The sequence below is a fragment of the Leucopleurus acutus genome (assembly GCF_964270905.1).
Source record: "Leucopleurus acutus genome assembly, chromosome: 7".
In the NCBI taxonomy this organism is placed as follows: domain Eukaryota; kingdom Metazoa; phylum Chordata; class Mammalia; order Artiodactyla; family Delphinidae; genus Leucopleurus; species Leucopleurus acutus.
The window spans coordinates 96,373,699-96,398,564 of NC_139150.1; the positions used below are offsets into that span (position 1 = coordinate 96,373,699).

General features: G+C 44.4%; 1 protein-coding gene across 2 annotated transcripts in view; it reads right to left on the minus strand.

Moving 5' to 3' along the window:
* ROR2 (receptor tyrosine kinase like orphan receptor 2) overlaps positions 1-24,214 on the minus strand; it is a gene marked incomplete at both ends in the record, with an annotated part of 217,350 nt that extends 193,136 nt beyond the window's left edge. For both annotated transcript variants that reach the window (XM_082841987.1, XM_082841988.1), the window contains one exon: positions 24,127-24,214. In XM_082841987.1, the coding sequence (XP_082698113.1) occupies positions 24,127-24,214 (88 nt within the window). The remainder of the gene's footprint in view (positions 1-24,126) is intronic.
* Positions 24,215-24,866: the final 652 nt, after the last annotated feature.

Below are 24,866 nucleotides of genomic sequence, written 5' to 3' on the forward strand. Positions count from 1 at the left end.
CCAGGACCCTGGGGGATACATCAACAAAGGGAAGGAGGATCTCTGCCCTCGGGCTGGGAAGCAGACAAAAAACAAACACATCATTAATAGATCAAGTAGATGGTATGTTCAAAGGGAACATACCAAAGACAAAATGGGAAGTGGAACCCCAGTAAAAGCACCAAGGAGACATGTGAAGTGAACATAATTCAATTACTGTGGCCGCAATCAGCCAAGGGATGTGCCTCATTGGTCTGTAACAAAATAGAGTTTGAGTCCAGTTGCAAAATAAATGTGTCATGGGTATGAAATGTACAGTGTGGGGAACAGGGTCAGTAACTATGTAATATCTTTGTATGGTGACATATCATAACTAGACTTACCATGGTGATCATTTTAAAATGCACAGAAATATCGAATCACTAACAGTGTTGTAGGCCAAATATACTTCAAAAACAAACGAACTTGGGCTTCCCTGGTGGTACAGTGGTTGAGAGTTCGCCTGCCGATGCAGGGGACACGGGTTCGTGCCCCGGTCCGGGAGGATCCCACATGCCGCGGAGCGGCTAGGCCCGTGAGCCATGGCCGCTGAGCCTGCGCATCCGCAGCCTGTGCTCCGCAACGGGAGAGGCCACAGCAGTGAGAGGCCCGCGTACCGCAAGAAAAAAAAACCAAAAAACGAACTCAAAGAAAAAGAGATCAGATTTGTGGTTACCAGTGGCAGGGATGGGGGGAGAGGGAATTGGTTGAAGGCAGTCAAAAGGTATAAATTTCCAGTTATAAGATAAATAAGTACCAGGGATGTAACTTACAACATGATAAATATAATTAACAGTGCTGTACGTTACATATGAAAGTTAAGAGAATAAATCTTAAGAATGCTCACAAGGGAAAATATTTTTTCCATGTCTTTAATTTTGTATCTATATGAGATGATGCATATTTGCTAAATTTACGAAATGATTGTCAAATCATTACCCTGTACACCTTACACTTACACGGTGCTGCATGTCAATTACATCTCAATAAAACTGGAAGAAAAAAAGTTTTGAAAAACAGAATAATTAGGCTTTAACATTTTTAAAAATTTAATGGCTTAAACTGAAATGTGTAAGTTAAAATTAAAACAAATTCTCAGGAAAAAATAATTGAGGTTTGAGGTTTTATATAAAGTACTTCCTTAGCAGCTATAATATAGAACCAGCTACGACTGAAATCAGCCAGATGCTGCAAACATTAGCCAGCATCAGATGCCTATTGGACTTGCACCACAATCCTACTCCTAGGTGTACCCAGGAGAGCTGAAAATGGTCTGTGTGAAGGAAATGTAACTGTGGGAATCCACACCGACTTCTCCAACAGATCGCATCTTCTTCTTTGCAATCCAGTGAGAAACAGTTTAAATATTAACTGTGTGATGTCCATACTAAATGTTTTATGTTCAGTAGACTTAAATAATGTTTTAAAAACCATTGGATGGGAATCTTTTCCAAAGCCTGTCGACTCACCTGTGTTAGTGTTTCCTCTCCCGGCTAGCTGGGCAAACCAGCCCTGTGGCTAAGCCGCACAGCCCGGTCCCACCCCTCCTTCCTGGGGAACAGCCCTCAGTCCCTCCAAACACTGTCCCCCACGGGCCCACCTCTCCAGGGCTCTGTGGGCATGACCTCCCTCAGCCCCACCAAGCACTCTTGCCCAAGACACCTCCACCTTCACATAAAGCCACTCCTTCACATCAAAGGCTTTTTCCAACTTAAAAAAAAAAAAAAACCCACTAATAATAACAGTAAAAGGGAATGTGTTACAGAGATGCCCAGTATATGTTGTTGAATAAACCAACAAATTAGCAGCTCCTGGGCATACAGCAGGTGCTCAATAACTGGCTGGTTAAAACGATGGCAACAAGAGGACACAGTACAGAACCCAGCAGAAATCTCCGTGGTGATAATGATGCTCTGTATCTGCGTTACCCACCACGGTAGCCGGTAGCCACCAGCCACCTGCAGCTGCTTAGCACTAATGCTTGGCTGAGGAACTCCGTCTGTAATCTGAATTTTAATGACTTTAAATTAAGTAGCCACACGCGGTTAGTGGCTACCTACTGGACAGAGGAGCTACAGAACAATGCACACCCCAGGCATCCTGAAATTACATTCCAGAAATGTCCAAAATAAGAGAATTTGCAGCTAGTGAATTTAGGTCTTGGGGAGGAAAACAGTTATGGAGACCACAGGCTGGGGAAAAGATCTGAACGTTTTCTTCCTAAAATTTACACTAAAAGCATTGAAGATGGCACATGGGAGGACCACAAATATTATATTCTTCCTAAGTAACCAATGTCTTATCATTTATTTCAAGTGGACAGCAGTGACTTTAATACTTTAACCCTGACCTACAATTTTATCAAAGCACTTATAAATTTGTGGCTCGGGGGCTTCCCTGGTGGCGCAGTGGTTGAGAGTCTGCCTGCCAATGCACGGGACACAGGTTCGTGTCCCGGTCCGGGAAGATCCCACATGCCGCGGAGCGGCTGGGCCCGTGAGCCATGGCCGCTGAGCCTGCGCATCCGGAGCCTGTGCCCCGCAACGGGAGAGGCCACAGCAGTGAGAGGCCCGCGTACCACAAAAAAAAAAAAAAAATTTATGGCTCGTTAACAACAACATACATATAAAGGAGTACATTTTCTGGACTGTATACCTATCCAACAGGTATACCCTTACAATTTGGGAGAGTCAGGCCCCTGTGGACACAGAGATGGAGGGACCCTAGGACTCTGTAGGTGGCAAAAGTGTCAGAGGAACTGCCCTATGTGACTCCCACTGAGAGAGCTGAGGACAGCCTCTGGATACATGGGTGCCTTCCTCTCCCCCAGATTTTGCAGGAGGGTCTGCTCTCACACATTCCCACTGCAGGCCACACTTCGATCCACTATATGCTGACACCCTTAATTTTTCCCTGCAATGCTTCTTGGCCATACTGACTGATCATAATCCCCTCCAGTTCTCCCCAAACCGCTGCCCCGCTGCCCACACGCACTGTGGACAAATGGCCTGGCACTCCATGCCCCCAGGGGCATCTTGGGGTGAGGGCTTTGCTCCTCTGTGGTAGGTGCTGACCACAGAGCCCCTTTTCTTTCTTCTTTGTCCCATCTGCAACCCCAGGAATTCCGCAGTCAGGCTGGGGACTGCCCGTGAGGGAGAAGGAGGAAAAGGCAGAAGGAAGCTGACGTCAGTTTTAATCCCTTGGTGCTGAGTGACACCCTCAAGGCTAGTGGCCTCTGCCAGCCTGCCCCTGTCCCAGGCCCGCTACAGGAATCACAACTGGTGGTTCTCAAACCTTAGCATGCCTCAGAAGGCCCTGGAGGGCTTGTTAACACACAGACTTTTGAGCCCCAGCTCAGAGCTTTCGATTCGGGAGGTTCTGGGGCAGGTCCAAGAACTCACATTCCTAATGCATTCCCAGGTGCTGCTGGCGCTTCTGGTCCAGGGACCAAACTGAGACAATCCCTACCGTGGGGTTCCTGTTTTCTGGAAAAGGATACCCTCGTAGCACCTAACATCTGTTCATCTTGCAGACGTTAACTGACAACAGCCCTCAGGAATGAATTGCCCCAAGATACAGCCTTCCACAAATGAGACCAAAGCCCCCCCCCCAACCAGGTGTGGTCCACCCTCACCCAGGGCAGGGGGGCTCACTGAGCCAGGTCTCCAGAGATGCTCTCGGCCTCTGGTCTGTGTGCACATGCATGCACTTGCTTGCTTTTGGCGCTTGGCATAAATACCCACTTCTTGACCTTGTGACTCGTTTCTGCACAAGCCTCAATTCCCAATTCCCTCTCCATGATTATTCCCTGACCCCAAATGCTCACACATAACTAAGTTGCTTAGAAGTCAGCAAATCTACGGACAGGCAATCCACAGGAACTCAAACTTGGAATAACAGTAATCCTATACTAAGAGTGCCGGTCAGAGATGAAACCTTGCTCACTGAACCTGTTCATTCCACAGAATTTGGGGGGCAGATCCTGAAGTGGGCACCACTTTGGGTTCAACAGTGATGGATGCCTGGGCAGAAAAGCCACCCATAGGGCCTCGGAGAAAGGCTCCCCAGAAAAGCAGAGATTCTCATTAGAGTCACTGGAAACGTTGGTACCTGACGTGGATCTCACTATAGACAAATGAAGAGCTCCATCAGTGAGTCCATCTCACAGGCAAGGCTGAAAATCACATAGAGGGAGTCGAGGAGAAAAAGGGTAGAGCTGCTGACTACAGAAGCTGAGACACAATATACCCACGAGTGTTGTCCCAGAGAATATAGCAAACAAAAAAATATATTCAAAGGTATAACGGATAAAAATGAACTGAAATAAAGGAAGACAATTAATTTGCACAATGGGTCCCAAGAAAAATGGAAACAGATCAGCCATTATCGGGGCACAAACTGGTAAAATCACTCAAGTTCAAGAATTCATAATATTTTCCTGGTAAATCTTTGCCCTTCTTTTTATTTTTTACCTTCTAGTAACTTGGATTTAGATAGCTATGTTACATAAAAGTCAAAGAAAACAAATCAAACAAAAGGGAGAGAAAAAGGAAATAGAAGTAGAAGATATAACCCAAAAAAGGCAATAGATTTAAGGCCACATCTCAATAAATATGACTGAGGAACACTTATTATCTAGAAGAAAAAAACAATCAGGATCAAAACCCAAATAAAGCTATCCATTATATCAATATTTAAAATATCTATCTAGGGCTTCCCTGGTGGCGCAGTGGTTGAGAGTTCGCCTGCTGAGGCAGGGGACACGGGTTCGTGACCTGGACAGGGAAGATCCCACGTGCCGCGGAACGGCTAGGCCTGTGAGCCGTGGCCGCTGAGCCTGCGTGTCCGGAGCCTGTGCCCCACAACGGGAGAGGCCACAACAGTGAGAGGCCCGCATACCACAAACAAAATAAATAAATAAAATAAAATAAAATAAAATATCTATCTAAAACCAAACAATGAGGAAGCAGAAACATCTCTAGAAACAAAGACTTACTAGACAAATGCCATAATTAAGAACAAAAAAATTACATAATATTAATGTACATGATTTAATTAGAAGCAAAAGGGACACTTTTAAATTATTAAGATTACAATCCTCAATGAGGAACTTTCATGATATATGTAGCAAATAACACAGTGTCTAAAACACAAAAACTGAAGTAAAATTAGAGAGATAGACAGAAATAATAGCATAGGATACTGAATTCACTTCTTTGCCTTAGGCAAATAAAGAAAAAAAAAGTAAGTAAAGATAAAGAAAAATGAAATTACATAATCAATGAGGTTGCTCTAAACTGAGATTACATCTAAGTCCCCACTGTACATAACAAATAATAACCATATTTTAAGCCATTAAGAAACATCAAATTCCCCAACACCCAAATAGAGTAGACCACACTCTCTATAAACAAAATGCAATGAAACTACAAAACGAGTCCCTAGAAGTATGAAATGTTCTTCTTAACTTTTGAATCACAGAGAAAATAAAAATTGAGATTAAAGACTATCTGGAAAATAACAACTAAAACATTATGCAACATATAACACAACCTAAAAGCTGTATCCAAAGCTACACTCATAAGAAAATTCATACCCTTAAGAACTTGCCTTACTTATAACTAACAATGTTAATTGTTCTAAGATTCATGTAGAAAACTAAGTGTGAATAGCCAGGACAGTTCTGGGGGAAATGTGCAAAGGGACAGACTAATCCTACTAAATATTAAAACTTATAAAGCTATGGTAATTAATTAAAAGCAGGACAGACAGTGAATGATCCGGAAATAACACCAAACAAACATGGAATTTATAATACCAAAAAAAAAGGCTGCTTTTCCAGTAATTGAAAAGGAACAGATTATTCAATGAAGGAGTTCAGGACAACTCATTTTCCTGAGGAGAACAACTAAAGTTGGATCTAAATTCCATGTGAATGAAAGATTTAACCAAAAAAAAAGTCCTAAAACTCCCCCTCAAAAAGGTTAATTTTTTAAAATAATCTTGGAATGGAAAAGAGATTCCAATGTCTGACTCAAAACTCAAAATACATAAAATAAAAGCTAGCTTAGTTTGACTCAATAAAACTTTCTGCATGGAAACAATCATAAGCAACGTCAAAGGATAACCTGAGAAAAAATTTTTTCATATGATCTGGAATACAGCTAAATAGTCTTAGAAATCAGTGAAACAACTGAGACCAATTAGTAGAAAAGTAGTAGAGAAAGCAAACATTTATTTCCCAGAAAAAAAATGAATAAATGACTTATGTAAACATTCAGCCTCATGGACAATTTTTTAAATGTCAACAGAAAGAATTAACATGCCATTTCTCTGTTGAAGACTTACTAAGATTAAAATTCCTGATAATTTCCAGAGTTGGTCAGGGCTTGGAAACACCAGAGAAGTTCACACACTTTTGCTGTCACATAAATTGCTGCCACCTTCTGGAAGCGTAACCTTGTAGAATCTATCAAAAATCTATATCAATACCTTGGACAAAAAAAATTCACTTCTGGGAACTGACTCTACAGATACACAGTACAGAAGAACAAAAAATGTATGTACAGATGTTCCCTGCAGCACTGTTTTCTGTAATAGCTAAAAATCAGAAGTATCCATCCATAGGAGACCAGTGAAATTAATGATGTGTATCCAAATGACAGATATTAGCAAAGATTTTTAAAAATGAGGTGCACGGTGTGTGCTAAGATGGAAAGATTTGTAAGAACTATTGTTATGTGAAAACACCAAACCTCAGTTCAGCATGCATGGTATAATTTCATTGTATATAAAAACAAATTCATTGTAAAGCAATTATACTCCAATAAAGATGTTAAATATATATATATATATATATATATATATATATATATATATATATATATAAATCAAGGATGCTACGACAAGGATGAGCCTTGGAAACATTACGCTCAGTGAAAGAAGCCAGATACAAAGCCACAGCATGTATGATTCTGTTTACATGAAATTTCCAGAATAGGTAAATCCAGAGAGACAGTAAGTAGAGTAATGGTTACAAGAGACTGAGGGAGGGGAGTGAGGCGTCACTGCTAAAGTAGGGAGTGATGGAAGTGTTCTGGAACTAGATATGGGTGATGACTGCACAATAAAGTGAATGTACAAAATGCTACTGAATTGCGCACTTCAAAATGGTTACTTTTATGTTATGTGCCTTTTACCACAATTTAAAAAAAAAAAATTAACAAGAGAGATGCACCGACAAGCACACGAGCCTAGGAAATGTCTGGAAAGAAGTACAAAGACTGTGGGCTGAGATTATCTGGGACCTTTGCAGGGGAGAGAGTGGCAGGGGTAGGGTGAGAAGTGACAGGCTCTTTTCACTTTACACCTTCTCGGTTTTGCTTTTCAAGCCATAAGCATTTGTTACTGGGTTTTTTGTTTTTGTCTTTCGTGATTATTACTTAATCAAGGAATAAATGCATTCCCCTGATTTAAAATGAAAATAGGGAATTCCCTGGAAGTCCGGTGGTTAGGACTCCACACTTCCTCTCCAGGGGGCCCCCAGGGTTCCATTCCTGGCCAGGGAGCTAAGATCCCCACAAGGCACGCAGCGTGGCGCGGCAGGACCAATTAAAAAAATTTTAATGTAAAAAATAATAATAAAATGAGAACAATCCAGAGGAAGCTACATGAAGTCCCTTTGAATCACACCCAAGTGCCAGGAGGGCCCTCTTATAAGTATTTGCTCACAGAAAAGATAGAAAGTATATAGTATTGTTTTGTGGGAGTTTTCACATAGTGATTTTTTGAATAAATACCTTCAATTATAAAAAGACAATTGGGCCGAAGCCAAAGTTCCCTCAGTATCATGAGGACACCCCACGCCCCACACACACCCAAAACTCAGGGCAGGCCCCATTCCACCGATGGGGAAAAAAGGAATTATAAAGAGCATTTTTAAAAACTTAATCCCAGGCAGATCTACTTATACCCATACTTGGCTTTCCCTCTTTCCCTTTGTTTTGTTTCGAATCAGCTTGGCTTTTAGACCCCATAGAAATTTGTGGTTAGTCAACCAAAAGAAACGTGACTATCTTGGGGTTTTTTCTTAATTATTATTTTTTTTTTAAAGAAAGAAAATAAATGGGCTCAAAGTTTAGAGTAGTCAAAAAAAAAAAAAAAAAGTAGGTGAACCTTATCTGAACTCTGAAAACACTTCACTAATTAGAGGTTAATTGTGCCTGGGCTCTCTCTGCCTTGCTAAACAAAGGATTTTCCTTCTTCTAAAATAAAATGAGAAAGACATACTGAAGTTAGCAAATAGTGAAGGAAACTAGTATGTACATGTCAAAAAAGCTAGCTGAATCTTAACAATGAAACAATTATGTGCTTGACCATTACTGATACAATCAGAAGGTTATATCAGAATTACACCTCTTGTTTCCACTCAAGAAGGCATCCTCTGGGCTCCTTCTTATAAAGCTGCCTTCCGGTCAGAAGCCCCAGCAGCCACTTGGCGCAGGCTGACACCCCTACGTGTGCTCATTGCTAACTCTCATCCTCTGCACAGCTCCATGCGTGCCCCCCCATCTCTAACACCCAACAGTGCCTACACGAGGTGCCTCTCCGGGAAGCAGCTGGCCTCGTCCCACTGCGCCCCTGTCTGGGGTCTCCAAAAAGCTACTGGGGAGCAGCCTGGGGGTCCCCCTTGGCAAAGTTTTCAGAGTTTAGGGCCAGCACAAAGTCAACACTTTTTTCTGTCCACAGGATCTTCCAGCAGCCTCCAGAGCTACCCCTGTGCTCTGGAACAGGACAAGGGTGAAGGAAGGAGCCTCTGATCCGAAGGACAGAGAAATACACTTCCAAGGGCTCCCTCCCTCACCAGCCCTCTGGACCCACTTGCTCCTTCCTCTCCATTTGGCACTTCCAGGCCCTTCCCACGGGGCCAGGCTTCAGGGAGTCCAATCACCTCCTGCTTCAAAGGCTTCCAGGCCAGATAAATCACACACGCTGACAGCCACACCATCCCGGTGCCTGAGGATGTATGCTTTTGTTGAATTTTGTTTTCACTGTTACCCAGGTTCCCCCAAGGGAAACAACATCTCAGGGCCTCAACGGGCCACCCCTCTCTGCTCTGACCTCTGGGAGGTCCCCATTAAAGCCTCTCTTGACAGCCAGGCCAGCAGCTGGAGGAAGGTGAAGGGGACCAGTGACGTCCACAGAGCAGGCCTGGACACAGGGCTGGTTACACAGAGGTGCTCCAGAGGCCACACAGGCCTGGCCGCAGCGCTGTCCAGAGCAGCAGCCCCAGACAACAAGCTTTCCAGGAAGTGGACTTGCCCTCTGATGCCAAGGGACTCGCCTGAGTCAGGCCATAGGCATAGAGAGGCACCCTGACTGCAGTCCATGCTGGGCCTGGTAACACTGACTCCTGACCACAATACTAACCAGTTGTGGGGTCAAGCCAGTTAGCTACCACCCCAGGCGCGATGGGCTCATTGACAGGAGTGTCCGTTAGCAGTGGAACATTTTTATCAAATAAATTCCAATGCAGATGCTCCGAAAAGAAAATCAATAGAAAGCCATACTTGATTAGCACGCAGGTAAGTGCAGATGTGTATGTATGAGTCAGCTCAGCCTGCCTTAACAAAGCACCACAGGCTAGGGGGCTTAAACTACAGACATTCATCTTCCCACAGTTCTGGAGGCTGGAAGTCTAAGATCAAGATGCGGGCAGGGTTGTTTCTCCTGAGGGCTCTCTCCTTGGCTTGCAGACAGCCACCTTCTGCCTGTGTCCTCACATGGTCTTCCCTCTGTGTACGCAGGGCTGTGTCCAAATTTCCTCTTTTTATAAGGATACCAGTCATATTGGATTAGGGCCCACCCTAATGACCTCAATTTAACTTGGTTACCTCTGTAAAGACCCTATCTCCAAATAAGGTCACATTCTGAAGTACTGGGGGTTAGGACTCCAACACTGTATCTTTTGGGGGGGAAACACTATTCAACCTGTAACTGTATAATATTCTCTTTATAATACAGTCATTAAGTGAAAGCAACGAACTTCATCTTAATAGCCATAAAAACTTGAAACTGTACATTTTGAAAGACAGCTCCAATCATATTTCTACCTCAACGTCCTTTTATATTTCTTGTGTTTTGCTTTAGTTTCAGAATATCAAGAAAATTCTGACTCTTGTGGGCATTTACACAAAGGAAAAGTATTTCAGCAGCGCTCGGAGCAAACTTAGGATTCTAGGCTTAAACAGAGACAGCTGCTCCTATCTGCACCAAAACAAGCTGACCCAAAGATGCCCACTGACACACCACGGGGCTGGTATGAAGCAACCTTAGGGGTATTCTTCGTGACAGCTCTAAAACCGTTAAATATGTTCAGGATGGAATTTGGATCAAATATTTGTAAAGCCAAGAGAATCTGACAACTCAGAGAACTAACTGACGTGAGTTTCCTGCATCCCCAAACTTCCATTTCTTTACCCGCTCATAGAACACCCCAAAGATCAAGATGCACCCCTGAAGAGCTTATGAATTACCTACGAACTTCCACAATCTCCTCAACAAACTGACTTTCCATGTTTTTCCTTCACCTTCCCCTCTGGCCAGAGCTGGACAAGAACTTTTCACAAAGCAAAGGGAAAGATGATGGGAGGGAGGAGGTCATTGTGTAACAGTTCCTGCTAATGTATCTAAATGTGTAGACATAAATGTCATCCCCCAGGAGCTAAAAGACAGGATCCAGTAAAGTAATCCCTAGCACAGGAGATATGATGGAATCAAAGATCCTGAAGATTCCTATGTCTTCCCATCTCTCCCAGGGTAACCACTGTTGTCAGTCTGACGTGTAGATTGGAGACCTTATTCTAGAGACCGTTATATCCACAGAAATGGGGGAGGGAGGTGGGATTTTTAGATCAATACCATGCAGCACATATCCCTGTGCAACTTGATTTTCTCCTTATCCAGAATCTTGCTTTGAACTCTCCCTCCGTTGACATCCACAGATTTCCATCTTCATTTTAGCCACTGTACAATAATCCACAATTGAGACATGGTGCCGGTTCGATTATTTGGCTCCCGTTAAAAGGCATGTTGATATTTCCAACTTTCACTATTAGAAATCGTGGAGCTGTGAACAGGATGCCTCCCAGGCATGCATGTATTTTTTTAGAGCAGACCACAGAATATGTGTATTTTAAATGTCACACAGCCCTCAAAGTGGTAACTTACACACCACTGTGCCACCCACCCTCCCCGCATCATTACTAACCTGCTACTTAATACCCACTTCTGACCTCAGGCAAAGCTCAGTCAGAAGAACATTGGGATAACTGCCTCATAATTTGCATTTTCTTGAATCCTAAGGCCAAACTCTTAAGTTTTGGGCTGTTTGTATTTGTTTTTCTGCAAACTGCCTGCTGTACTCTGTGTCCCTCTTTTAACTGGAACATTTACTTTCTTTATTTATGACTTCTTTATGTATTCTGGATACAGACCTCCTCATCTGTCCTATAATTGTCTTCATTCCTTGATGAAACTCTGTCTGGCCTGAAAGGAACATGGAACCTGCCCTGCCCCATCCCTGGATGAGGTCTGACACCATTTCCCATAAAATTATAACTATTTGAGTCTTTCTCTTAAGAGAATATGCTCAACTCTATTGTTGATTCCACTGGCTACAGTCATACATTCGTGTCAATTAACATGATTTTAGTCCTTTATTTTGAAATAATTTCAAATTTACCTAAAAGTTGGAAGATTCATACATGAAACTGCTCCATACTCATTACCCAGATTCACTTATTTTTCACATTTCACCCATATACTTCACTTTTCTGTCTCCACAGTCACACTGTTTTTTTATTCTGAACTGTCTGAGAGTAGGTTGCAGACATCATGCTTTTTACCCCTTAACACTGAGTACATACTTCCTAAGACCAAAGATGTCCTCTTACGGTATCTCCGTAAATTGACAAACTCAGGAAAGTGAACTTTGACAACACTTTTAAATACTTTACCTCCATATTCCAATTTCATCAGAGGTTCCAATGATGTGCACATCAGTTTTCACTCTAACCCAGTCCTGTCCAGAATCACACTCTGCATTTACTTGTCTCCTCCTGTCGTCTCCTTTAAGCTGGACCTGTTTCTTGGCTGTTTTTTTCCCTTCACGACACTGAGGTTTTCTACTACAGGCCAGTTGTTTAATAAAATGCCCCTCCATTTGGGCTTGCTGGGGTTTTTTTTTTTTTTTTTTTTTTTTTTGAGGAAGGATTGGTTTTGCTTGCCTGTAGAGTTAACTTTTCTTTCTTTTTTTTTTTTGATGTTGGGGGTAGGAGTTTATTAATTTATTTATTTTTGCTGTGTTGCGTTGTCGTTTCTGTGTGAGGGCTTTATCTAGTTGTGGCAAGCAGGGGCCACTCTTCGTCGTGGTGCGCGGGCCTCTCACTATCGCGACCTCTCTTGTTGCGGAGCACAAGCTCCAGAAGCGCAGGCTCAGCGGCGATGGCTCACGGGGCTAGTTACTCGACGGCATGTGGGATCCTCCCAGACCAGGGCTCGAACCCGTGTCCCCTGCATTAGCAGGCAGATTCTCAACCACTGCGCCACCAGGGAAGCCCGGGCTTGCTGGTTTTTGTCACCATGAGACTCAGGTTCTGCATCCCCAGCTGGAATGCAGGCTAATCAATGCCCTTGTTGGAAGGACTATGTCCACCTGCCCACAGTGGTGATGTAAGCCTTGGTCACAGAGTTAGATGACGTCTGCTTTCTCCAGTCTGTAGCTGCTAATTGTCCCCTTGCAAATAAAGGCTCTGTGGGGAAATACTCTGAGCCATGGACATTCCCTGCTCCCCATCAAACATGGCCCCATTTAATTGCATTCAACATTCATCGCCCAAATCAATTTGCACAATTATTGCTGCAAATCATAATTTTTTAAAGTCACCTCAATTTTATTAGCCTGCATTTTACTGTATGGAAGTACCCTCTGTTCCCTCTCTATTCTGTTCATTTATGTAATGTAGTGGGTTAAATAGTGTCCCCCAAAATTCTTATCCATCCAAAACTTCAAATGTGACCTTATTTGAAAACAGTTTTTGCGGAAGTAATGAGTTAAGGATCTCAAGATGAAATCATTCTGGATTTAAAGTGGGCCTAAATCCAATAACTGCTGTTCCTTATAAAAAGAGGAATGGACACAGAGAGACATCTAGGAAAGAAGGGCATGTGAAGATGGTGTAGAGATTGGAGTGATGCTGCCACAAGCCAAGGGACAATGGGAGCCACCAGGAACTGAAAGAGGCAAAAAAGGATTCTCCCTCAGAGCCTTCGGAGGGAGCATGGACTGCTGACACCTTGATTTTGGACTTGCAGGCTCCAAAACTGTGAGAAAAACAATTTTTGTTGTTTTAAGTCACCCAGTTTGTAGTACTTTATTACAGCGGCCCTAGGAAAATAATGCATGTATTTAACTATATAGTTGTCTCTCAGTATCTGTGGGGGATTGTTCCAGGGCCACCCCACTACCCCCAACCCCCTGCAGATACCAAAATCCAAGGATGCTCAAGTCCTTTATATAAAATGGCAGTAGAATTTGCATATTACCTACACACACATCCTCCCGTATACTTTACATCATGTCTAGATGACTTATAACAACTGATACAATGCAAATGTTATGTAAAAGGCTGTAAATACAATGTAAATGCTATGTAAATAGTTGCCAGTGTGCAGAAAATGCAGGTTCTGCTTTTTGGAACTTTCTAGAATTTTTTAAATATTTTCGATCCATGGTTGGTTGAATCCGAGGATGCAGAATCCACAGATACAGAGGGGCAATTGTACTTATTTACTTATCGCTGTTGAATCATAGATTCCTATTTTGTTCCACGTATAATCCATGCTTGTCCTTATTTATTTGACGCTTAACCTGTTGGAGATTTGACCACTGGAACGCCTCCAAGCTGGCAACTGTACATTTGATATGTTCCCAGTGTTTCTGTTCACTTTCTATCACAAGATTACGCTCCTGGCTCATCTTATATTTTTACCTATCCTGGCCCTATCTTCCTTTCAGCACGTGAGATCTTTGTTGAGGCATACGGGCTTCTCTCTAGCTGTGGCGTGCGGATCTTCTCTTCTCTAGTTGTGGCACAGGCTCCAGAGCACATAGGCTCTGTAGTCTGTGGCACGCGGGCTCTCTAGTTGACGTGTGCAAGCTCAGTAGTTGTGGTAAGCACGCTTAGTTGCCCCGCAGCATGTGGGATATTAGTTCCCCGACCAGGGATGGAACCCATGTCCCCTGCATTGAAAGGTGGATTCTTTACTACTGGACCACCAGGGAAGTCCCTGCTTTATTATTTCAAGAAAGATAAAAATGCAACTGAAATGCAAAAAAAGATTTGTGAAGTGTATGGAGAAGATGCTGTGACTGATCGAATGTGTCAAAAGTGGTTTGCGAAGTTTCGTGCTGCAGATTTCTCGCTGGACAATGCTCCACGGTCAACTGGACCAGCTGAAGTTGATGGTGACCAAATCGAGACATAAACTGAGAACAATGAATGTTATACCACTCGGGAAATAGCCAACATACTCAAAATATCCAAATCCGGCATTGAAAATCATTTGCACCAGCTTGGTTATGTGAATCACTTTGATGTTTGTGTTCCACATAAGTTAAGTGAAAAAAACCTTCTTGACCGTATTTCCCCATGCGATTCTCTACTTAAACGTAATGAAAATGTTCTGTTTTTGAAACAAATTGTGACAGGCGATGAAAAGTACATACTGTACAACAACATGGAACAGAAGAGATCATGAGGCAAGAGAAATGAACCACCACCAACCACACCAAAGGCCAGTCTTCATCCAAAGAAGGTGATGTTGTGTTTCTGGTGGGATTGGAAGGGAGTCCTCTATTATGAGTTCCTTCCGGAAAACCAAACGATTAATTCCAACAAGTACTGCTCCCAATCAGACCAACTGAAAGTGGCACTCCACGAAAAGCATCCAGAATTAGTCAAAAAAAAAAAAAATTTTCCATCAGGATAATGTAAGACCCCATGTTTCTTTGATGACCAGGCAAAAACTGTTATAGCTTGGCTGGAAGTTTTGATTCATCTGCTGTATTCATCAGACATTGCACCTTTGGATTTCCATTTATTTCAGTCTTTACAAAGTTCTCTTAATGGAAAAAATTTCAATTCCCTGGAAGGCTGTAAAAGGCACCTGGAACAGTTCTTTGCTCAAAAAGATAAAAAGTTTTGGGAAGATGGAATTATGAAGTTGCCTGAAAAATGGCAGATGGTAGTGGAACAAGAAGGTGAATATGCTGTTCAATAAAGTTCTTGGTGAAAATGAAAAATGTGTCCTTTATTTTTACTTAAAAAACCGAAGGCACGTCTTGGCCCACCCAACAGGTTTCTTTTATAGTTGGACTTACTTGTTTGTATTCAGCTTTAGTTTCCTGCCATTTTCAGTGATTTAATTTTATTTTTTGAACATGTAGAACATTAACATGTTCATACAAAAATATGTCAGAATGAACTAAGAATGGAAAGAAACTATCTTAACATAGTAAGGGCCATATATGATAAGCCTACAGCTAACTTCATACTCAATGGTGAAAAACTGAAAGCTTTTTCTCTAAGATCAGGAACAAGACAAGGATGTCTGCTTTCACCACTTCTATTAAATATAATATTGGAAGTTCTAGATAGAGCAATTAGACAAAAATTTAAAAAGAAATAAAGGCATCCAAAATTGGAAAGAAAGAAGTAAAATTATCTCTGTTCACAGATGGCATGATCCTACATACAGATACACAAAAATTCTATTTGAGCTAATTTGAGCTAATTAAACTATTTAAACTAATTTAAGCTAATTAAACTATTTAAACTAATCTATTTGAACTAATTAAACTAATTTGCAGGATACAAAATCAACAGGCAAAAATCAGCTGCACTATTATACACTAAAAAAAATCCAAAAATGAAATTAAGAAAGCATTTCCATCCACAAAGCATCAAAAAGAATAAAATACTAAGAATAAATTCAATCAAGTGGATAAAAGACTTGTACACTGAAAACTACAAAACATTGTTGAGAGAAATTAAAGAACATCTAAATAAAAGGAAAGACAGCCTGTGTTTGTGGACTAGAAGACTTGTTAAGATGTCCGTACTATCCAAAGCAATGTACAGATTCAGTGCAATCTTTATCAAAATCCCAGTGACGCTTTTTGTAGAAATAGAAAATCTATCCTAAAATTCATATGGAATTTCAAGGGATCCCAAATAGCCAAAACAGTCTAGAAAAAGAAAACAAAGTTGGAACACTCATACTTCCTGATCTCAAAACATACTACAAAGCTGCAATAATCAAAACATTGGCTTAAGAGCAGACACATAGACCAATGGAATAGAGAGCCCAGAAATAAACTCTACATATGTAGCAAATGACAAGGATGCCAAGACTATTCAATGAATAAAGAACAAACTTTTCAACAAAGGGTGCTGGGAAAACTGTATGTCTACATTCAAAATAATGAAGCTGGACCCTTACCTTACACCATCTATAAAAATTAACTCCAAATGGATCAAGGACCTAAAAAAAGCTAAAACTAAAAACTTTCAGAAAAAAAGCATAGTGGAAAAGCTTCATGACATTGGCCTTAGCAATGATTTCTTGGATATGACACCAAAACCACAGGTAAAACCAAAAAAAAAGAAAACATAAATTGATTCATTAAAATTAAAAACTTTTGTGCATCAAAAGACATTATCAACAGAGTGTAAAAGCAACCCACAGAATGGAAGAAAATATGTGTAAATCATATATCTGATAAGGAGTTAATATCTAGAACACATAGAACTCCTACAACTCAACCAAGACAACCCAAACAATATGATTAAAAAATGAGCAAAGGATTTGAACAGACATATCCAAAGAAGATATACAAATGGCCATGAAATGTATACAAATGACATGAAAAAATGCTCAACGTCACTAATCATTAGAAAAATGCAAATCAAAACCACAATGAGATTAAAACCACTTCACACTCATTTTGATGACTGTTATCAATAAAACAGAAAATAACAAATGTTGACAGTATGGCGGTTACCCAAAAAGTTAAACATAGAACGACCATATGATCCAGCAATTCCACGTCTGGGTGTACATCCAAAAGAACTGAAAGCAAGGACTTGAACAGATATCTGTATACCCATGTTCATAACAGCACTATTCACAAGAGCCAAAAGGAGGAAACAACCCAAATGTCCACCGAAAGACAGAAAAAGCTGAAAAACAGAATGTGGTATATGCATGGTATGTATGCACACGTGTGTGTATAATGGAGTATTATTCAGCCTTAAAAAAAGTACTAACACATGTTACAATACAGATGAACCTTGAAAAGACTATGTTAAGTGAAAGAAGACAGTTACAAAAGGACAAATAATATAATTCCATTTATTTGAGATACTATAATAGTCAAATTCATAGAGATGGAAAGTAGAATGGTGACTGCCAGGGCTGGAAGGGGGAATGGGGAGTTGTTGTTGAATGAGGGCAGAGTTTCAGTCTGGGGGATGAAAACAGTTCTGGAGATGGATGGTAGCAACGGTGGCACACAGTGTGAAGATACTTAATGCTAGTGAACTGTACACATAAAAATGGCTTAAAAGGTCTCTTTTATGCATATTTTACCTTAATTAAGAAGAGATCGGAGGTGTCACTTTATGGTTTCCCCTTTCCGTGTTTCTTTTTGCAAAATAAGCAGATGCACAACCAGCCAGTCCCTCCACTCCTGCCCTCCCTCCACGTCTCATGTTCACTTAAGACAGAGCCCCCCCTTGTCACCACTCTTCCTGTAGACTTTAAGCTCCTCTAGAAACGTATCCAACGTTTTACAAAGACTATGGTGACCTGGGAGTTATTTCACTGTTGGGAGGAAAATTCCCAATTTCCATATGTTATTTCCAAATGTTCTATAAGAGTTGAAAACATAAAATAACGTCCTACAAAAGGACAGCAAGGTGGACACTTAACTGAATATGACCCAGAGGTTGTGCCTAAAAGCATTCTCAGCCTGTGACCCCTCATTCCCTTCCTACACCCGTCTTACCATTCATTTGTGGGCTGCTCCCTATTTTAGATGGAACTCTTTAAATCCTCACTCAATTCCTCATCATCCCACAAATCCTACTCATTCTCCTTCCCAATGCCCATTGTCTTCCAGGAGCCAAAATGTTGTGTGCATCCCTGCTCCAGACCCCTAAGGAATGACTGAACTTTCCCTTCTGCATCAGTTTTCTCCCAGGATGCTCCTCCCAGGAATTCCTGGGAATTCCCCCAACAAATCCAAGACCAAGCCCCTTGATTCTTCATGCACCTCCTTTCTTGGGTGCAACCACTACCCTCTTAGCTTTCCCACCCCCACCCCCTGGTGCCTCCAAATTATCCTCCAAAAACGTGGCTGCAGCTCGCCATGCCTTGCCCTGCTTATCGCATCACATCCTGCATTTGCCTGGGAGCTAAGATCCTCAGACTCTTGACTCCACAAGATTTCCCCTTCTCTGAGGACGGTGCTCTGGCTGCTCTTGGTTCCTACTGCCTCTTCCCACATCTGCCCTCCTCTCTCAGCCCTTTCCGGTCTGCAAACACATTCCACAAACACATTCCACCGCATCCCACATGGCGGGTTACCAGAGGTAAAGGAGATCTTGCGAGGGTTGGCCGCTAACAGACGTTATCACAGATATGCTTGCTCCAGGAAGTCTTTGGCAAATCATATCTGATGCATGTAAGACTCAGTTCAGACTGGACTGTGAATTCGTCCATAAGTATGGCCTCAAATGTCATCTCCCCATTCCCTTTTCCTCCCCTACTGTGATTTCGTTCCCCACGTGGGAAACTGCTTTTGCATGCCCCCAATGTGCCGGGCACGGGGCAGGTTTCCTTCGCCTTTCTTGTGCTGGGATTCTTTTGAATCTGCACTTTAAACCTTCTTCCAGTGACATTTGTTTCCTTTCACCACTTGAAGATCTCCCATTTCATCAGACAGCCTAATTTGAGGAAACAGTCGTCACTATCACCATTGCATGTGCTTTTTTAATGGCACTGAAGCCATGGTGTGCCCTCTCCCAAACACACGCGAACACATACGTGAGTGTGCACACACGTGTTCACATAATCTCGTTTAGCCCCTCACATGCAAATTCTTTAAAGCTAACATTTCCCTCATATCAGCACTGTACAGTATGCAAGCATATACGCTAAGGTTTTGCTGCCTTGGTCATCATTACACCTCTGCTAAGCCCCTCTTGAGGCAGGGCCCTCTAGTTCCACAGATTAGAGTCAATCCATTTCATTTTTGCCTTCAAATCTCCCACAGTCAACAAACAGAACTCTAAGCAAACAAGGAGAAGCTCCTCTTTGGCTCTGGACTCCACAAGACTGTTCCTGAAGCAACAGTGACCAACACACAGACCCTGGACAAACAGGAGAGTGGCCCACAGAGCTTCCTGCAATGCTGGAAATGTCCTCTACGTACCTGGGCCATCTGAGCCGCCGCCACACGCGGCCACTGAAATGCAGCTGGTGCGGTGGAGGAACTGAATCTTTCGGTTCAGTTCAGTTTAATTAATTTTAACCTAGATAGCTACATGTGCCTAGCAGCTACTATACTCCACAGCACAAGTCTACCATGAGGATTTCTGTCATTTAAGTGCGCGCTGGGTTAACTAGCCCTCCAGGAGGGCACTGGGTGTGTGGAAACTATTAGGCTGGCAGCTTTGGGGACTTGGGGAAAACCCTCCCCCACTCCAGGAGGATTTGAAGAAGCAGCCACATTCTCCCCGGATAACATCTCAAAAGTGACAGAGTGCTTACTGAAGCTCATTCCAGTGACAATTAAAGACACACACACCACATCCCACTGGAACTTAAGACTTTCTGGAGGACAAGCCACTTAGTCTAATTAGGCTAAATTTTTCTGTAATTATTTCCTTCCCTTTGGCTTTTGATTTTTTTTTGGTTCTTTCAGAGATAGAACTTGAAAAAAAAAAAAAAACCCAGAAATCCCCCAAAATAACACAAACCACACCAACACAACTCCTTATTTTTGAAAAGCCTTCCTAATGTTCAACAATTCCTTGGCCACTCTGCTAATATGATTTTAAACAGATCACACCCCAGACGTATTTTAGACAACAGCACATGCAAGCAGAGCTGTCCCACCCTCATTTCCAACTTGGCAAGCTCCTCGGCAAAACCAAATAAATACATACTAGAAAAGGAGGCTGGTACAAACCCCAGCCAGTTGCAGCCATAATTAGTGAGCCAGAGCTACTCTTGTTGCTTAGATTTTTACTTCAAAACTCAAGAAGCCCGCACTACCCACCGAACTCCCAGTGTGTCTGTTACAGTGATGCAGTCCAACAATACAAAACCAAAGAACCCAGAGTCACTGAGAAGCGATGTTTTCAAAACCAGTCCTTTCAGCCCAACTGTCCTTTCACGAAATTACGATTGGCCATGGAAAATCCAGACTTAACCGGTAACGCTTCCCCTGCAAAGCAAATCCCCCCTGGTTACTCTGCTTTTGACACCTTCCACGTATGGTATTCATGGAGTCCACCTGGCAGTCACCACAGGTCCCCAAAGAAGAAAATATCTTAATGACAACTTTCTTCACCATGAACAGAAATATGTCACAGCCCATAGGGAGCTCCCCGTAGGGCACAGCAGGGTAAACCCAAAGGTCCGCAGCCCAGCCCTTCTCCAGGTGGTAAGCACAGGATGCTGCCGGTTCCCCTCCAGGTTCCCAGGGAATGGACGAGATAAACACCAAAAGGCCCCTGACATCAACGAGCATTTTAGAAGATGGTTTTAAACCTTGGGTTCAGATAACAGGAGCCCACTTTCTTTTCCCTGACAACTTGGAATTGTATAATTACAGCTCTCCCTGGGAAAAGAGTTACAGAGTACACAAATTTCCTACACTTTTTAATCAGAGTAGTCAAGAGTTCTGCAGATTAGGGAGGCCAAGGCTTTCACACCCAGTTTCCATTTCAATGATAATGATAACTTTCCACATCCTGGCCTCCCGTGGAATGCATTTTAAAGGAGCGCCACTTCTCCGGCTGAAACCTTGCTTTAGACATCCCCCTTTAGGGGATTAATCTTCCCTACCTGTCAGACGGGCTGTTCCCCTACTCCGGCATTTCTATCCCATTGATCTCAGAAAAAGATTCCAAAGGATAGGCAGTAAACCCAAACTCTGCCAGGCTTAAATGTCTCAGAGGTTAAACCGAGGCTAAAGAGACAAAACGTTCTCAGGGAACAAGTAATTCACTACAAATCACACCATAACAGAGACTGACATACAAACAATAATTACGGCGGTATTTCGACCAAACAATACAAAAACGGTTTAGCAATAATAATACAAATGTTATTTCACATTGCCTCGTAAATCTGCAGATCACTCTCACCAAAAACTACTCTTGGTAAACGCACCATTTTAAACCCATGTTGCTTTTCTGCTTGCAAAATATTAAGCAGATTTCTTGTTAAGTTTTCTAACTATGACTTGCTTTACTAATCAAGAGTTCAGCCTCACTGACTAGAGCCCCTCGGTCACCTAACGCCATTTTTATAAACAGTTTAGTACAGCAGCTCACAGGAACGTTACATAGGGTCAGTGGTGGTCATTTTCTCCAGATGGCATTTTTATCAAGTAGACGTGAGGGTTAAACTTGCTCTCACTGTTAAACATTGAAAATTTTCAAATGTGTGATTCTTCTTTGCTTAGTACACAGCCATAATAAGAAAAACATGCTTCCTTACTATAGAGTATATAAAAACTTTTCTTTTTCCATAAAGTCTTCTTATTCAAGATGTTTTCATTTACTTACTTCCAAATGGATCACTATCATTATTTATTACCACCATCACTCCAGGGATCTGGGCCAGAAGTAAACACTGCACTGTCAAAATTGGGGTGGGGGACCCCAAAACTCCCAGCCTAACCTACTCAGGCAGGGCACACGGTCCCAAATCAGGTATTTGTCTCGTTAAGGAACAGAGTCTTCTATAAAAATGTAGAACTTATAAATCCTTTTAGAATAACTTTTCCATGTTTTTACATAGTAACTTATGTTTTGTGTATAAAATACACTCAAATTACAGGGATTCTTCTTTACAGCAGAAAAGATGCCAAACACTCGAATCTCCTGTAATCATAAAATTGTATTCATAGTTTTGAATATGATCATATTCTTTGAATTTCCAGCTAGCCTAGCATTCCAGAAGGAAAAGAATTATAAACAGCTTCCCTACTCCCTCCCCTATAGAGATTACTATTATTTTACTGGAAAAAGAAAATTACCTCCACACAGGGTTCAAAAATTAATGAAAATGATATTGGATGGCTTCGTTCCTCAGAGATTTCTTAAACTCGACTGTAAACGACGGCAATGTTTAAACTACTCTGCGCTTTTAAAATGCGAGCAGTCTTTCCAGTCTTGTTACAACCTTTATTTAAGCAACAGACCCATCACCTTTTCTCACATCACCCACCTCCAACTCTTCCCTGACAAATGCAACTTAAACCGCCGCCAGGCATAAGTTTACGAGGTAGGGTTTTGCGGGGCAATTAACCCCCACGAGGCCACCACGCAAACGCTGTGCAAAAGCACATCGAGTCGCCAGGATAAGCCCCCTCTTTCCCCTCCCACAGCGCAGCAAATGCATCCCCAGACTCGAAAGGGGAGAGGGATTCTAGCGGGGTGAGGGGTGCAGAAATCCACAGGGATGTTGTTAAAACCCCAAAGACTGACTTAGAAGGTTTGGTTTACCTACCATTGCACATTGCACCCTGAGCGGCTTATGCTTTAAGGACATAAATGCAAACCCCTTTCCCAAATCAAGTAACAAGGGATGTGTGACGTAATCGGCCCTTGCTTAAACCCAAACGCCCCCCAGGAAAGGCTGCCCAGCATTCCTAAATCTGAGGACTGGTCCCTGGAGCGCGCAGCTGGCAACAGGATACGAGAAGAGCTGAGCCCCCTTCTCGCGCCTGTTGCCTAACTCTCACCTTCCTGCAGAAGTGGAGCAGGGGGTGGGGGGAGGAAGCAATGCGTGGAGTGGAGACACTGAGACCCACTCACGTGTAAGGGGAGGCTCACGGATTTCTGGGACGTGAGGCGAACCCCCTCAGCCTCCAAACCTGGAGGCCCCGCCGCCTTCCCCCGCCGCGGCAGGGTGCGGGAATCTGGCGAGGGGTGCAGGCCAGGGGTGCCCCGGGGATCGGGACGGCTTGGCCTCCTAGGCCGGTCCCCACAGGTTCCCCCAGAACCTGGCGGCAGCTCTTGGGCGCCCCGGGGTCCACGCCGCCCAAGATCGCTCGACCCTCGAGGAAAACGCCACCCGGGAGCCGGGCCCGCCCCTCCAGCCTGCCCGAAAGAGGCCAGGTCCCCATCAGCCGAAAGGCCGCCCGGGGACCCCAGGCACAGGAAATGCCGCTTCGGCCACCTCCCGGCGGTGGGGGAGGGGGTGAGGGGCCAACAAAAGGGAAGCCAAATCCCCTTTCAACCAAGCGGCGGGGATAGGGAGCCCCCTTCCCCGAGCCTCGTCCCACCGCAGCGCCCGCCCTGGGGAGACCTCGGCGCAGAGGGGGGCCCCGCGGGCCAGGAGCCCTGGAAGGGAACCTCGGGGAGCAGGGCCGAGTCAAGGTGCTGAGAACCTCGGACACGTTTGCGGACCCGGGGCCCGGCCGCATTCACACTCACGACCCTCATAAACCCCCGGCTAGGGGCTCCCCGCGGGCGCCGGCGCCGCCCGCCCCGGCCTCTGGAAACACTTAGCCGTCCCCAGAGCGCGCCTTATTGAAAGCAGCCTCGCGCGGCGGGGCGCGGGCAGGGGAACGGGGCCGAGGCGGGTGCGGAGGGGCCCAGTCAGGCGCCCCCCTCTCGGGAGCAGCGGCGCCGGCGCGTCGGCCAGGGCAGAATCACGAAGGAAGGGAAACACGCACGAGCCGCGAGCCCCGTACTCGCGCACGGAGGAGGTGCGCCAGGGCAGGCGCGGACCGGCTGGTCCTACCTGAGGTCCCGGACACGCAGAGCAGGAGAGCGGCGGCCGCCCAGACGGATGGGACGCACAGCAACGGCAGCGCCAAGCCCCGGGCCATGCCGCGGGCCGTAGGGGCCGGGGCGCTGGGACCGGCGCGGCGCGGGGTCCGGGCGCCACCACCCCTGTCGGCCGCGCGTCCGCTGCCCTTTCTCCTGGGCACTTTGCGAGTTGGTCCCTTTCGAGCAACTCGTGGTCCTCCTCCTCTCCCGGCCGGGATGCGCCTCTCGGCTCCGGCCGCCTGGACAAGCGCGGGGGGCGGGCGCGGGCGAGCAGGGAGGCAGGGTCCCAGGCTCGCCCGCCCCGATGGGCAGAGCGAGGTCGGCGCCGGCGCCCCCTGCCGGAGGGACACGCCTGCGGCGGGCGGGGCGCGCGGGCAGCTGGGGGCCGGGACCGGGGGCAGCAGCTCAGTCCCCGGACGTGCCTTCCGCTCCCGCCCTCGGGCCTGCTCCTCGGGACGCTTGGCCCCAAAGGTGGAGCCTTGGGGGCGTACAGCCAGACCTCGGGGTGGGCTCCCCTCGCCGAAGAGACGCCCGGGGCAGTTGGCACCCATCTTTAGGGGGCGGGACCCCCGGGGGCCTGGTCATAAATCTGTAACTCAGGACGACTCTGCGCCCCGCCAGCCTACACTGGGGCAAACCAAAGAGCCCCCAGTCCCAGAGACTGGCGGCGCGGGAGGAAGAGAAGCAGAAGTTCAAGGAAAGAAACAGGCC